The following is a 16689-nucleotide window of genomic DNA, read 5'->3' on the forward strand; positions in this document are numbered from 1 at the left end:
AATTTTTCTAGTCATCTCCTTGTAGACAAAATACAACTTCAGGTTTAATTGGTCACTCATCTTCTGCTGAATTTCAGGATCTTTTCCATCATAAATTCCATCCTCTGAATATGGTCATGATTCTCATCCTTCTCTACAGCATGTTTTACCAATGAGACTTCATGTACAGAACCAATGTCGGCCTCAGGGATTTTGTCACCATCCATTGCAGCTGATTTCATCATGTGCATATCCAGACTCCTGGTACTTTTGCTTGATACCAAGTTCTCAATGAATTTCTTAGCTTCCACTGGGGTCCTTGTCTTAATGCACTCCTGACATCACTCCAGATAATGAGAGATCCTAGTGGTAGGAGCTTCAGCCAACTAACCGCATTCCCAAAAAGAAAATATTTGAACAGCTTACAGATGATGTAGTCTTTGCTCTTGGATGCCCAAAAAAATTCTTCTAGTGTCTCAATATGGTCCAAAGGATTTTCATGAGGAAGACCATGAAAAGGGTGTTGATCCACATAAGAGAAGTAAGTGGGTTTCATATCAATTCCCTAGATTGCTAGAGGTTAAATCGTAGACCTGTTGGTATAGAACTATCTAGGCCTGATCAGTTTTGCTATCGTTCTCTGTCAAAGAACTCTATAAACCTCAGTAGCAGCAGATGCTTCAAGGATTACAGCCCCCTGTGCATCTACTTTCTGACCTGCTGCATTATAAAGATGACCCTCGGAGTCATACAGGTCTTCATTATCTTTCCTTGCAAGCACAAGAGTTGCGCCCATGTTGTCTGTTCGCGGTTTGGTATCGATCGACGCTCGAGTTGAAGTGTTGATCGTCGCTCGCTCACAAATGTCGATCGACGAAGAAGAGTTGGTGTCCGTCGATGCTGCACGCTTCTCTTTGTGGATCTTGCATTCCAAACGTGTTGGGTCTGAATTTGTCCTTGATGCTTCTGGTACTACTGGGCATGTACCTGAAAAACAAGAATAAAATTTGGTGAGTAATTTAAAACAGTAAATAAAACCTAGACTAAATGTGGGAACCAAAATTTGAACCGTCGATTTTCGTTTAAATTAGGAAAGTAGGAGAACCCTAGTTTCCCAGAGGTCCCGGATATATGCCACTACCACACGCTAAGCAATCAGAACACGAGATAACAACGACAAAGTATAAAAATCGTAAAAAGAGAGCAAAGAGAAGTCTTATTCTGAATTTGCGTCTGAGCATTTACAACAAGGTAGAAGTCTGGGCTCGAGAGCTGTCGGCGAGATTCCTAGTTCTAGCAACCCTAAGACGGCTAAACCTAATTGAGTCGTAGCTCGAAATAACAAAAACGGAAAGTTGTCCAATTGCTATAAGTGCTAAGTTTGCTGTCAAAAGCTCTCTCTTTATGTCTCTCGCCTAGGACTCCTTATATACTCGCTCCTAGGTCGGTTTACGCTTTTCCCTTTCTGTCCTTAAGCCGTCATAGCCTAAAAATAGAGATATTCTATTTTTCCCGATCTTCGTAATTATCTTCAAAATTTTGTATTTATCCGAGGAAACTTGACATTTATCTTTCCTTGTGAACCAAGCGTAAACCGTCCCACGGTTTACGGGCTGCTGGTTAAGAAATCGTGAGGTGGGCTTTGAGTCATGTCTTAGGTTCCTTTGGGCCGTCTTTCGACATGAAGCGTTTATTACGACTTCTTTCGATAAAATCGATCTTTCCGCGGTTTTTATCGTAAAATTTGATTGATGACCTCGAATGGTGGAAAACATGAAATGGGTTCGCTACGGTCTTCAGGAAACAACATCGAAGGGTAGACGAGAATGCATGGAATCGTGTCGTATCGACGTTTCGGAAGAGCTCGGTCGCTACGTAGAGACCGAAAGAAATGCACACTCGGTCGGTAAGTAGCGATCGAGCTTGACTCGAGCTCGGTCGCTACGTAGCGATCGATCTTGGCTCGAGCTCGGTCGCTATGTTGCGACCGAGCGGGACAGATGCTCGATCGCTACGTAGTGACCAAACTTGGCTCAAGCTGGGTCGCTACGTAGCGACCGAGCGGGACGGATGATCGGTCGCTACGTAGCGACCGAGCTTAGCTCGAGCTCGGTCGCTTCGCATTGACCGGGCAATGTGCATGTGCGATAGTTGCATAGTGACAGAGTTTGGTTTGTCCGCGTTTCGATCGTCATATTCGAACCTATCCGTGGCTGGCTTAGATACGTTTCTGTTACCTTAGGACAGCTTATGTTTGATCCAAACGGGATTTGAACAAAATCTTATCTCGAGAACATATGTCGCGACATTCTTTTGACCAAGCACAATTTGTCGCGGCGAGAGACTCATACTTGTATTTCGCGGAGGTTTGGATGTTAATTTCGTCGTAACCGTTTTCGATCCCAACACTAAACCTACTAATCAAGTCTAACATCGATCAAAGCTCCGCAACAATGGCGCCAAATTTGATATCAGTCAAATTACCATAAAGAGTGATTTTTACTCTCTCAAATAAGAGATTCAATTGTATTACTTAGAGATCGAATCCACAGAGAGCTAGGACACACAATAAACTTTAGAGATAAAGGTTAAGCTAGGCAAACAATTCATTAAGTATTAGATAAATAAAAGCATGGTGAACAAGATAGTTGTTCGATTGGTTGAGGTTGCAAGAAATCAAGAGAAATAACTAGACTTAGAGTTTCTATTCAGGTAATAATGATTATAATAGTATAGAGACTAAAGTTGCATGAAGGATATTCTAGAACTCAAACTTAAGTAATAATCTATTAACTTCCGTTTGTTTGGATTATCTATTGTCTAGATCTAAGATCTCAACTATCGTTTGTCCATCTTGAGAAAGTGTCGATCGATAATATGTAGAGATAGTCGATTGATACACCTTTCTTAACGTCGATCGATACATCTATAGGGTTGTCGATCGATATTCCTTCTTGCAAGCTTTAGCGATCAAGTTTGAATGTGTTCACTAGTTTTCCTAGATAAACTGTCGTTTGTTTCTAGCAATCATAGTTCACTGAGAATCAATTCATATAAAATACCATGCTGTCACGTGCGCCTAATTATCTAAATTCATGGTTCTAGTTTGCGACTCTAGAACACAAGCAGTAAGAACAATTCTATTGATGGATATCATTGACAATTTAGCAATTCTATATTTTTGGCTAAACTTTCATAACCTATTTGAACCCTAAACCTAACAGGTGAATTACTCAGACATGGAAACAATAACACAAATCATAGTCTGAATAATATAATAGATAAGAAATCAATGATAAAACCAATGGAGTTTCAATCAATCTCTGAAGGAGAATTGATCTTCTCTCCAAACCTAAGAGAAAATAATATAATAGAATAATAGAAAGCGCAGCCGTCAACAATCGTTTAGAAAACACATAAGTAGGGTTATGAGTCGTCCAAAGGTATTATGGTAACTTATGATAACTTATGGGCTTAAATTAGTCATGAAATAGGCTTTTCCCGCTTTATGGCATCACCGTCGATCCACACCAAGGGTTCACCGTCAATTGACATTCATTCATCTCCTCTACAGTTTTGTCTCGCGAGGCAGACATACTATTATTCAGTAAAACGAGCATAACTTCTGGTTGCAATGGTAAGTTAACTCAAATTTCTATCTTGTGTCAAAATATCAGCTCAATCGCATTATGGGAAGGTCATATCTAAATATTTAACCGTATGTGCAGTTTAGTATCTCAAAATGTTTCAAAAGGCTCTAAAATCAACAAAATTCTCCAAAACGTACATGAACCTGGAAACACTCTAAAACATACTCAAAACCTATATAATATACTCTAAAATACTCATATGTCATGGTTAAAAGTGGGTAAAATTCACTGTATATCATTAACTTCTATTTCACTTATATCTTCTTTTAATTTGCTTTAGCTATGACTTGAATGTATTAATTTTTTTTTCCTTTGGTAAAAATGTTAAGTCATGTATTAGTTTATACGCGTACATCTTTTAACGTTGATTTAGATCAGTATATTTCGAATATTAAACATATTGTATAATTTGGTTAACAAATAATTTCTAAAACTTTTGACATTCTATAAATAATCAAGTGTAAAATCTATTATTGTAAAATAAAAATTAAAAAATTATTTGTGATTTATTTCAGATTAATTGATAATTTGTTAGATCCCATTGTCTGACTCATGCCTAATGCATTTTCCAACACATGTATTATCATGGCGGAGGCAGAATATTCGTTTACATGGGTCAGTTTGATAACAAATGTGTTTTATAACGGTCAGTAAGCTAATTACCTCAGATTTGTTTTACAAAATAGAGGGAACTTTTCTTTTCACATGAGTCATATACCTTGGTTCTATGCTAGCTCCGCCATTGTATTATATCAGTCATTTGCCACATGTGTTCAAAAATCTAGTTACGCGCGAAGTTATTGAATCGTAATTGGTGAGCACATAAGAGAATACTGATAACATATAATATGTGGAGGCTGAGGATCGGAGCGGCGGCTAAAGATGATCATCACTTGTTCAGCACCAACAACTACGTGGGCAGACAGACTTGGGAGTTTGATGCAGAAGCAGGCTCTCCCGCCGAATTCGCTGAGATGGAACAAGCTCGCCGGAATTTCTCGCTCAACCGGTCACGTTTCAAAACCAATGGCGATCTCCTATGGCGTATACAGGTGAGTGAGGTAATCGATTCTTTTTTATTGTAAACATATACTACTAGTAGTACTAATAATTCGACTTCATTTTTTTTTTTTTAATTCGACTTCATTTGGACTCAAGTTTTTGAGTGAGAAGAAGTTTGAGCAAAAGATCCCGCGAGTGAGAGTAGAGGACGCGGAAAAAATAACATATGAAGATGCCAAGACGGCGATGAGAAGAGGAATACTCTATCTCGCGGCGTTGCAGGCTAAGGATGGACACTGGCCTGCTGAGAACTCTGGTATCATGTTCTTGAACTCCCCATTCGTAAGCTCCTCTTTCTCCAAACAGTTTATAACGTTTCAATACCTATTATGTTTTTTTTTTTAACAAAAAAGGAATCAATAGTTAGCAAAAAGGAAATCAGTAGTCCCGTTTTCACCGGGATTTCTTATTAAATGTGGAAACACTTATTGGACTGGCAATGCATCTAATTTCTTAAATTCACGTATATTACAAATTTCTTAAATTTTATGTATTATCTTTAATTGTTTAACAAAAAAAATGTATTATCTTTAGTTCAAATAATAATTTTTATTTAATGAGTTAAAAGACTAAAAGTAAAATAATCAAATATATCTTATTAAAATTTTAAAACAATATTCGTAATTAAATATTTTTAAAAAATATATATATATAATAACATTTAGTATCAAATATTGAACATTGAGGTTTGGTATAAATATTATATATTAATCATATTTTCTGTATTGGTTTTTAATTTTTTTTTTTTTTTTTTTTTGAACATTATTGGTTTTTAATTTCTAATGATGTTGGTGTTGTTCAATGAACGGGGGAAAAACAATAGTTCATATGCTTATACATAACTGGACACCTGGAAGAAATCTTCACCGTGGAGCATCGCAAAGAGTTTCTACGTTACATGTATAACCATCAGGTATAACGTGTTTGACATTACTTCCAAACTTTATAGAGATACTAACTGTGTAATACGAACTTTCAAACGTATCATCATCAAAACGTTATACCTGTCCGTTTCTATTAAATTTATTTGTATAATTATTTTAGTTATTTTAAAAGAGGTTTATAATATATCATTAGGTGTTTGGTGTTTATCTAATTGTAGGAGTTTTCATATATAAAAGTTTTTTGTAATCTTATTTCTTATTCAATTTAATACTGGTATTTTGTTAAGAACTGAGAAGAAGATTTTGGATCATTTTTTTATAGCTTGTTTTTGTAGATCGGTGGATCTCAACGAATCTAATAAGACATTATTATTAACTAGAGTCGAACCCGCAATGTGGATATATATTTGTTTAAAAAAATATTTATTAAAATATAAAATATTTTAATTTATGTACACAAATATTTTTTCAAAATTTTATATATATTGAAATCTATTTTTATGAGATTTTAGTAATCATATATTCACAATTTATTTATTTTATTCATTTAAAAATGTAACATCAGATTAAAATTTTACTTTTAAACATTATTTTTATATAAATCATTACAAATTTTCTATGTTTATTTAAAAAGTTTGTATTCTAGAAATATTTTATGTGATAAAATTAAATTAGCTAATATTATATTTTGAAAATATATTTATTTAATGTATTATATTTTAGTTTAGTTTTTTTTGTTTTTACTATAAAATCTGGCTTAGATTTAAAATGGTAAAAAAATAATAATTGCATAATATAAACATATTTGGCTTTTACATGAATTATTTTTTGTTCAACACATCAAATCTTATTGTTTAGATTTATATTGTTTTCTGTTAAGAAAAATATCATCTATGAATAAATTTAAGATATTTTGTTAAATTTCTAATTAGTGGTGTAACATATATCTTTTTTATGGTAGATAAAAATTAGAACCCTAAATTAAAAGATCAGATTCTTAGATATCACAGACTAAACAAGATTCATGGCAATTATCTAGATTCAGCTACGTCAAATATACTATTAATTTTACCATAAATTTAGCGAATTTCGATTAAAGAATTGCCAATAACGATGTTTGAACAAGAAAATTGTATCATGTTATTCTGAAACCCATATTTCAAATACATATATATTGTAGATGCTTGTGCATCAATGTGTCAAGAACCGGATCTTCAGAACAGAGTTTGGAAATGAAGCCAAACACGATATAGTTCTATTAAAAATATATTTGGTATTTTGATTAAAAAAAATATAAAACATAGTAGCTAAAATCAAGTGATATAACATTCACGTTAGTTTTCACTTTTCAATTTATGTTTAAAAGTTTTTCTTAAGGTTTTTATTTTTTCGTTGAAATATGTTCTTTTTCGTACTGCAAAACTCATATCATGTTATATTAGATTATATAGGATATTAGATTTCTTTAACAGAAATTGAATCTATGACTTTTGAGATCTCTATTAGGTGATGTCAAAAAGTTTTAGCCATTAGACAAGTTCGTCCCAACTCCCAACAGGACTTGGGTATTTATTTGTTTTGTTGGAGTATGCTTCACCTTTATTTTTGTTACAAAGTTTAGGTGAAATGATTTAGGTTGGGTTCTTTTCACAAATATCCCAATCATATCCACTTCAACTTAGAATATCCTAAGACATATGCTTGAATATATACATATATATCAATACCATACATGACTATAGTAGAATTTTGTAGAACGTAGATGGTGGGTGGGGAATAGACATAGAGAGCGACAGTTGTATGCTAAGCACGGTCCTCAACTACATCTGCCTACGGATTCTAGGAGTAGAACCAGAACAAGGAAGTACTTGTGCAATGGCTCGTAAATGGATTCTCGACCATGGTGGTGCTACTTATACCCCCTTGTTTGGAAAAGTTTGGCTTTCGGTACACTTACTGAACTAAATCACCAAAAGATAATTATCATCATGGAGATTTACCCTAAATCTTGCTAATTTACTAGGTTCTTGGAGTGTACGATTGGTCTGGCTGCAAATCTATACCACCCGAGTTCTGGATGCTCCCTTCTTTTTCTCCTATTAATGGAGGTTGAATTTTGCGGCGGCTTTATTTATTTTTCTTCATATGATGAGATTGACTCGCAGTTTGTTTGGTATTTTATATGTGCAGGTACCGTGTGGATTTATTTTAGGGAGAGTTTTATGGCATTGTCATACCTGTACGGTAAAAAATTTGTAGCTACACCAACACCTCTCATTCTACAGCTCCGTGAAGAGCTTTATCTACACCCTTATGCCCAAATCGTTTGGAGCCAAGCCCAAAACCTATGCGCAAAAGTGAGTCTTTGTCAAACAAACTGGAATAACATGTTACGGTGCAAATCAATACTATTAAAAGGGAAGGAGTTCTAAAAAATCTACTTACAAAAGTTTGTTGCATCTATTTATATTTTAGTCCAACCTATTATATACAACTAAATATTATTAATTATCCCCTATTATATAGCAACCATATAATATTCTCTAACGTTTAAATAAATCTCACTCACTTTAATAAGATCATGAGTACATATATAGAATGTTTCAAATGATTATTTTACTTAAATCAACTTCCTTCAATTTAACATATATAAACGGCACCGAAGTTTCAATACGTAGAGGTCATTATTATATATACCATCATCTTCCATTACATCAAAATTTTCTTACGAGATCAACTTTTAAAATGTAAATGAGCCATGTCTTATTAAACATTATTGATCAAACCTCAAGAATACTTCCACCCAAAATTTCATAAAATGAATCAATGAATTTTGCTAGGTCGGGGGTTTTTAGACCTAATTAGGTATTTAAAAAAAAATTATTTGGGTTCGGATCGGTTTCTTTCGGATCTGGATGGTTTCGGCTCCATAATTCAAATACCTATAAAATATCTGTTATTTTTTTGTACGTAACGGGTATGGATCTATTCAGATATTTATGACTCAAATAATACTCGATAAACATAAAAATACTCAAAACACGAAAAATATCTAAAAATCTAAACAAAAACCCAAAAATCTAAAAAATACTCAAAAGACCTAAAATTTTATCTGAAATCTGACCCAAGGAACAAAAGAATACCCAAAATTGTAGAAATCGGATGGAGGATAGGAATGGATGGCATTTCACCAAGAATGGAAAATACACGGTACAATCAGGGTACCAAGTGGAAAGGATTTATCCTGATAAGGAAAAACCACCAGAATTTTATGGTCCCAATGTTGATATACTCAAAGCTTTTTGCTGGAAAGTGAGGTGTCCTCCAAAGTTAAAACATTTTTTATGGCAGTTGATATCAGGTTGTATAGCGGTAACGAAAAATCTAAAAGCAAGAGGAATACAAGGAGATACTTGCTGTGCACGGTGTGGCGATACAGAGGAATCAATAAACCATGTGTTTTTTGAATGTCCCCCAGCTCGTCAAGTCTGGGCACTTTCTAAAATCCCATCAAACCCGAACTTTTTCCCTATTGGCTCTCTTTTTGCTAATATGGACCATCTATTTTGGAGAGTTAATCCAAAGATGGAGGATCATCAGTTTGCATGGATATTATGGTATATTTGGAAGGGTCGGAACAATAAAGTATTCAGTAATCTTGATATTGATCCCAGGGAAACACTTCGACTAGCAGAAGTAGAATCAACACTTTGGGCGGAGGCACAAGTTAGTAACAACGGGTGTGCACATGAAATACAGGTCAGGCCTAACTTAGGAACCATAGGAAGATGGTGCTTCACAGATGGTTCATGGAAAGATAAGGATCTATTTTCAGGGCAAGGTTGGCTCAGTACATTACCAGGGTATGATGGTTTACTAGGGGCAAGGAATGTAAGGGCATGTATTTCACCGCTTCATTCGGAGATGGAGGCATTAATTTGGGCAATGGAATGCATGAGAAATTTAAGACAGTTTCAGGTTACGTTTGCAACGGATTATTCTCAATTGGTGAAGATGGTTTCGGAACCAGAAGAATGGTCAGCATTTGAAAGCTACCTGGAAGATATTAAGCTTTTGAGAAGAAGTTTCGTCAACTCAGATATTGTTCATGTACCTAGGGCGGAGAACATAAGGGCGGATAGTTTGGCACGTAGTGCTCGGCAACAACCGTCTTTCGTCGTACACATGGATTCAGAGTTACCACCTTGGTTTACAGAGTCTATATGAGTCTGTGAATGTTTTTTTGCTGTCAAAAAAAAAAAAGTATCTGAATACCCAAAAATATATTTTTAAAATTTGAATTTTTACTCGAAATCCAAAACTATAACCGGAAATTCAAACCAAAAATTCAAAAATATATGTATACCAAAAACATATCCAAAATACAAAAAATCTATCTAATATACGCAAACATTTTGGGTACTTTGGCTCCCAAACGGGTTTCGGGTAGATCTCAGACGCGAACAGAGACCCACATTTCCAAAATAATACGTATTTTCGAGTTAATTTTGGTTTGGTTTTTCGGGGTTTATGTAAAATGTCCATGCATAAGAGAGAATTACATAAGATTTATACATAATTCCAAATAAAATAATTTATAAATTATATATATGTTTAAGAAAATTAATTATTTTATATAATTAGAATTTATAACATAATAATGTAAAACAATCACAAAATACTAATTCATATCAAAAAAATTTATAACAAAAGAACTCGTGCTTTCAAGCGCGGGACAAAATCTAGTGTTTGTTTATAAGTCCAGTATATAGGACGTAATTAGTAAAAAGAAAAATAATGCAAATCTCACGGAACAAACGCATACTTCATTTAAAAATTAAAATACAAATCTTTGTTTCCTAGTTAACTACATCCAACACAATGCCGGTTAATTTTTAAAAACATGTTTATTGATTACAATAAATGGATATGTATCACAATGTTGGTGTAACTGAGTGCAGGAAGATAAATACAATCAACAATCATATCTACAAGATTTGTTTTGGAAAAGTGTCCATATGTTCTCTGATAACATCCTAAACCGTTGGCCTTTCAACAAAATCATAAGGCAAAGAGCTCTTCAAACAACAATGAAACTCATTCACTACCATGATGAATCCACCCGATACCTTACCACTGGATGTGTGCCAAAGGTTGCACTCTTAAAATAATCCCTTTTCAGAATTTATCCTTTGTCATTTAATTTTGGGTATATTCGTATGTCTGATTTTTATTTAATCGAGAAGAAACATAAAATATCCAGTCTGTAACCAATTTCGTGGTCATATTTGATAGGTGCTTTGTATGCTTGCATGTTGGGTAGAAGAGCCAGAGGGTGATTACTTCAAGAAACATCTTGCTCGACTCCACGATTTTGTGTGGATTGGTGATGACGGTCTGAAATTCCAGGTTAGTTCTTTTTGGGATGGCAATATGTCATCATATATAAACAGATCGATGATCATTTTACTGAATACAAATATATTTGAATGTGGCTGTGGTTATATCTGACTGTGGCGGGCTCAAATTAACATGTGACTTGTGAGAGACGTGACATGTGCCGTGCCACCAGTCACATTTATCGTAACTTTAAATTAACTCAAAAAAATATCTGAATTATGATCATTTTAAAAGACTTTTCAATAAAATATCAAGTATAATTTGTGTTCAACTTTTGAGAGCCAAAACTTGAAAACCCCAAATAATAATGCCGTTACATATAAAAAGATCTCAGTAGTATGGCATATCAAAATTAGATGATTCATCCATAGCAATTTAAGCTTGATGTTTTACTTGAGCAGATTTGTGGTAGTCAAATATGGGATACATCCTTCTCGCTCCAAGTCCTTTTAGCTGCAGATGACGATGATGAGATTATTCGATCAACGCTGATCAAAGGATATGACTTTTTAAAGAAATCTCAGGTAACAGAAAACCCACCTGGTGACCATCTCAAAATGTTTAGGCACATTACAAAAGGTGGATGGAATTTTCCTGACAAAGACCAAGGATTGCCTGGTTCAGATTGTACTGCTGAAAGTTTAGAGGTGGCTTCTCTTAATTGATCATGAATTTATCCTTAACTAGTTTATAGTTACACATGGAGGCTGATTAATTATATTCATGTGTAGTGCTGCCTAATGTTCGAAACCATGCCGCTAGAGTTCATAGGTGAGAAAATGGATGTAAAGAGGATCTATGATGCTGTCGATTTGATTCTCCATTTTCAGGTTATATATATAAACTTAGCTTATTAATTAATATGCTTAAATAATTTCTATTGATCAACATTTTTCTTCTATTCAAATTAATAGAGCAAGAATGGAGGTGTAACAGCGTGGGAACCAGCACCTGGGAAAACTTGGCTAGAGGTTTCTTACATATCATTTTCTATGTTTTCAAGACTATTGAATAATTGTGTGTAACAAATACCTAAACATAATTAATCAAATGCAGTGGTTTAGTCCAGTGGAGTTTATGAAAGACGCAGTTGTGGAGCATGAGTAATATATTTCTTAATTATCTATATATATATATATATATATATATATATATATATGTAGAATCACACTTTTTCTTGTAAATATATTACTTATGGCATAAACCGTCTTTAGGTTTGTTGAATGCACTGGGTCGGCACTAGTAGCAATTGCTCGGTTCGTGAAACAGTTTCCTGAATACAAGAAAGAACAAGTGAAAGACTTTATAAAGAATGGAGTGAAATACTTGGAGAATCTTCAAATGTCGGATGGCTCTTGGTATGGAAGCTGGGGCGTGTGTTTCATTTATGGAACCTTCTTTGCAGTAAGAGGTCTAGTGGCTGCAGGTAAGACTTACAATGACTGTGAGGCTATCCGTAGAGCGGTTCGGTTCCTTCTTGAGACACAAAACGAGGAAGGTGGTTGGGGAGAGAGTTATCTCTCTTGTTCGAAAAGGAGATACATTCCACTTAGTGGAAGAAACAAGACCAATCTTGTGAATACAGGCCAAGCGCTTATAAGTTTAATTTTGGGTGGTCAGATGGAGAGAGATCCACGTCCGGTTAATCGTGCTGCCAAAGTCTTGATCAATTCACAGTTGGATAACGGAGATTACCCACAAGAGGTGATTAATTAAATTCATGAGAGTTTGTTTTTTCGAATATTATATAACCACTATAGATTTTGAATTTATGATTATAAATATGATTTACGTTTGAGAGACTTATTAATTCCTTAAATTTCTGGTCTTTCTCTTTTTTTTTTCTTCAGGAAATGAGTGGGGTGTTAAGTGTAAATCTGAAGCTCCATTATCCTATGTATAGGAACATTTTCACTCTTTGGGCACTCACATATTACACGCAGGCTCTACGTGCCCTCCAGTGAGCAGTTCAGTATTCCTTCTAAATAAATTTTTCTTCTCTATGTAAACATTTTTTCTTTGAAATCTTGGTCTTAAAGTCAAACATTCTTAATTTATGTAAAAACATATTCTTCCTATCTCTATGTTCTATCTATGTATATATATATGGGGTTCGAACATTTTATTTTCTTCGCATAATTTAGTATCATGCGTATAAATTTAGATTTTTCTTCGCATAATTTATAGATGTAAGCATCACATATCACATGGTAGTAAATGCAAACCGTAAACATTTATTTGTTTTGACTACTTCTCAACTTCAATCAACCACATGGTACTAATTAATGATAACTATGTTACTTTGGGTTAATTTAAAAATGTTTTAGATGGAATTAACCCAGTTTTCTCTCGACGCTGAAATCTATGAATCCATGTTACAAATTGCAACAAGTATATGTGTTGGTTCGTTTGTTACGTCATTGAATTTTTTTGAAGAACTCAATACTAGTGGTTGATATATTAATTAACCCTAAATCGTTCCACATCTCCACTATAAATATGGCATCATAAGTCCAAATCTAAAGGATCAAATAACTAAAGCCGAAAATGGAAAACAGAGAAACTCTTGTTTACACTCTCATTTGCATCTTTCTCTCTCTCCACTTCTTGTTTTGGAGATTCAGGCCGCGTTACACTGAAGTTGCGTCTGTCTTCAGACTGACACGCCACCTTAACATCCGCAGTTTTGCTTCAGTAACAAGCTATAACTTCGACTTCATGTTGTATATGGTCAATAAGGCCAAGTTTGTCAACAAAGCACTAGACGAGGCTGTTCCTCTCTGCGAGCCAGCACTCAAAATCCGTGAATCCATGAGGTACACACTTCTCTCGGGTGGAAAACGCGTAAGGCCAATGCTTTGCTTAGCTGCGTGCGAGCTCGTAGGTGGCCAAGAGTCCACCGCAATGCCCACTGCATGTGCGGTTGAGATGCTTCACGCGTCATCTCTCATCCAAGACGACCTCCCTTGTATGGATGACGACAACCTTCGTCGTGGAAAACCCACCAACCATAAAGTATATGGTGAAGATATATCCGTCTTTACCGCTGATGCGCTCATAGCGCTAGCTGTCAAGAAGATGGCCGCGTCTACCTCTTTGGGCGTTCCTCCAGAGAGGGTTCTCCGGGCCATTTTGGAGATGACAAAAGCGTTGGGAACGGAAGGGCTCGTTGCGGGTCAAGCGGCTGATCTGGCCGGAGAAGGAATGAGCGGAGTGGGGTTGGAACATCTTGAGTTTATACATATTCACAAAACGGCGGCGTTGCTTGAAGCTTCTGCGGTGGCGGGGGCTATTGTGGGAGGTGGGTCTGATAAAGAGATTGAAAGGCTTAGGATGTATGCAAGATGCATTGGGCTTATGTTTCAAGTTGTGGATGATGTTCTTGATGTGACAAAGTCGTCGGAGGAATTGGGGAAGACGGCCGGTAAAGATTTGGTGGCCGGAAAGCTAACGTATCCGAGGTTCATGGGAGTGGAGAAGTCGAAGAAATATGCTGAAAAGTTGAACGTAGAAGCGAGAGAGCATCTTCAAGGGTTTGATATACACAAGGTGGCGCCTTTGTTGTCTCTAGCTGATTACATTGTCAATCGACAAAACTAACTTGATATATGTTTTATAAAAATATTGATAAATGTTCGTTAAATGCAAACCTAAAAATGGAATAGAACTATATCTCATTTTGGAAAAATTGGAATTTTGTTTTACATGTTGGATCAAGAAATCCAAACAGTGAAATCCAAAGAGGGTCGTTTTCGACTATCAATTGTTCTTTCGAACAATCGCCATGGGAACAAAAGTGGAGCTTCCCGTCGGGTTTCTTCATTTTGCTGAGCTTGACTCGTCCTTAGATGGTTCTATTTTTAGTTATTTTGTATTGTTTTCTAGTTTTATTTTACCGTCGAGCTTGCTTCCGGGATTTTCTGCTTCATTTGTAAATTTTTATGCTCTTTGAGCATCTTAATATAAGTTTTTTTTTTAACGCTGATTTATTATGATCTTACAATTATGATATAGGAAATATTACATAGACAATTCGACAACCGACAATACTACCTGCCTTATGAAGACCTACGCCTAACTGCATCACTTGAGTCGTCCTATGAAGATCCACGCCTGGCCAGATTTACTTGCACCATGTTGAAGATCTCTTGCAAGCCTTTCCTCTATAGTCTGCATAATTGTTTAATAAATCGCTCTCTCCGGGACTTGAAACCTGAATTTCCTGTAATCTGCAATAAATTGCATAGTCTAGGATTTGAACCCCAGACCTGGATGTAGAAGCTTTTAAACCTTAACCAATAGGCTACGGTGCTTCCACATCTTAATATAAGTTTGTGTTACAAAAAAAAAAGATAATTCATTAATTATTATATTAAATTCTAGGTTTACATTTACGAATAATTAATTTTATAGTCAAAACTTGGATGTGATTTATATTAAGGCGGGTTTGTCTCATTCAAAGATTTACTTGAACAATCGTAATAAAAGATATGCTTTTCGACCGACATTATAGGAAGGGTAGAGCGAATGAAACCGTAACCAGTAACCAGTTCTGCTGTGTATATACAAATTTTGCGAAGGGTAGAGGCTCGTAGAGCGAATGAAACCCCTAACCAGTTCTCATTGTTATATTGAACGAAGCCTTTACTTGTTATTCACGTTCCCCTGTATTAGCAACTTATTATTCTTTTAAATTTTTTACAATAATGGTTTTTATTAAAAAGCTGATGAATGCAGTCGACAAGATTCATGATACAAGAAAATAGAAAATAGAAATTCGTGACGAGATTCATGATTTTTTTGACATGGTTATCTACTAGTTTTATTTCTAAAAAAGACCATGAAATTAAAGTGAATAATGTGGTAGCAATGCTACCGTAGCATCTATCGAACGCATCACCACTTAGTCCAGAATAGAATCTAGACTATATTAAACTCTAGGCTCGTATAATAAATGCATTTTCTCACCAATTAAGATCGTGATATGTAGCTAGACTAATGTTACTTTAGAGAGCATGACGAATTTTAGAATGTAGATTGTTTACAAGTGAACTTAAAAGTCTTTTTTAATGAAAAAAGAAACAAAATGAAAAAGACGATCAAGATCCAGAATTTTTTATTATCATAACTATTAGCTACTCTAATGAATGTGATAAGTATTTATTGGCATATCTGTTACTGAGAAGCTAACTGCAAATATAAATTAAATTCATTCAGTTAAGATATCTTATGACCTAAGAGAAATGGGAGCGTAAATGGTTAGGAATTTTAATTAGTTTAGTGGATTTTAGATCTGGTAGGATATAAAAATGAATTTCCAAAATTTTCTTTTGTTTTTTAAAAGATATCATGAAGAATTTATTCAAAAACTTCTTTTTTTACCTGTTCTTTTACGGCGACAATCTGGACAAACATAGCTAAAGAAGTGCTGAACGACAAGTTTACAGTAGACTGGGATACTCTAGTCTTACTGATCAGTGATACCACAGTTGACAAGGTCACATTGTTCGTCATCAGATACCTGTTTCAACTCACTAATCATAGTTTATGGAGAAAACGAAATTGCAGAAGGCACGGCGAGCCACACTCCACACAAGGAACTCTCATCAGCACTATTGAAAAAACAGTACTCCAAAATAGGTTGAGTATTTGAGTTCTATCAGGCTATTGGGAGACTTTCGCTATGAAAAAGACCTACGTTTCTGGTTCAGCAC

The 16689-nt window shown here is 35.0% G+C and overlaps 2 protein-coding genes across 6 annotated transcripts; both read left to right on the plus strand.

Annotated features, from left to right (window-relative positions):
* Window positions 1–4222: 4222 nt before the first annotated feature.
* On the plus strand, window positions 4223–13095 carry LOC106428891 (seco-amyrin synthase). Of its 5 annotated transcripts, none has more exons than XM_048774964.1 (14): window positions 4224–4690; window positions 4788–4973; window positions 5515–5604; window positions 7331–7522; window positions 7599–7683; window positions 7766–7932; window positions 10537–10728; window positions 10871–10984; window positions 11377–11622; window positions 11707–11805; window positions 11890–11946; window positions 12032–12078; window positions 12190–12679; window positions 12826–13095. In XM_048774964.1, the coding sequence occupies exons 1-14, from the start codon at window positions 4478–4480 to the stop codon at window positions 12937–12939; spliced, it is 2292 nt and encodes a 763-aa protein (XP_048630921.1). In that variant the 5' UTR covers window positions 4224–4477; the 3' UTR covers window positions 12940–13095. The 5 variants fall into 5 exon arrangements, with proteins under 5 accessions (XP_048630922.1, XP_048630921.1, XP_013725097.2 ...); XM_013869643.3 differs by having other exon boundaries at window positions 4225–4681; XM_048774967.1 differs by having other exon boundaries at window positions 4230–4690; window positions 4788–4947.
* A 199-nt stretch (window positions 13096–13294) lies between these two features.
* Window positions 13295–14988, plus strand: LOC125604765 (geranylgeranyl pyrophosphate synthase 10, mitochondrial-like). The gene has a single exon (XM_048774968.1). The coding sequence runs from the start codon at window positions 13523–13525 to the stop codon at window positions 14573–14575; it is 1053 nt and encodes a 350-aa protein (XP_048630925.1). The 5' UTR covers window positions 13295–13522; the 3' UTR covers window positions 14576–14988.
* The last annotated feature ends 1701 nt before the right edge of the window (window positions 14989–16689 follow it).

The sequence above is a fragment of the Brassica napus genome, unplaced genomic scaffold, assembly GCF_020379485.1.
Source record: "Brassica napus cultivar Da-Ae unplaced genomic scaffold, Da-Ae ScsIHWf_61;HRSCAF=101, whole genome shotgun sequence".
NCBI classification, from domain to species: Eukaryota; Viridiplantae; Streptophyta; class Magnoliopsida; order Brassicales; family Brassicaceae; genus Brassica; species Brassica napus.

Coding starts and splice junctions, on each gene's coding strand:
- LOC106428891 (XM_048774964.1), top strand. CDS start 4,478: ATGTGGAGGCTGAGGATCGGAGCGGCGGCTAAAGATGATCATCACTTG. Junction 11,623..11,706: donor GTACTGCTGAAAGTTTAGAG/GTGGCTTCTCTT, acceptor ATTCATGTGTAG/TGCTGCCTAATGTTCGAAAC. Junction 12,680..12,825: donor ACGGAGATTACCCACAAGAG/GTGATTAATTAA, acceptor TTTTTTCTTCAG/GAAATGAGTGGGGTGTTAAG.
- LOC125604765 (XM_048774968.1), top strand. CDS start 13,523: ATGGAAAACAGAGAAACTCTTGTTTACACTCTCATTTGCATCTTTCTC.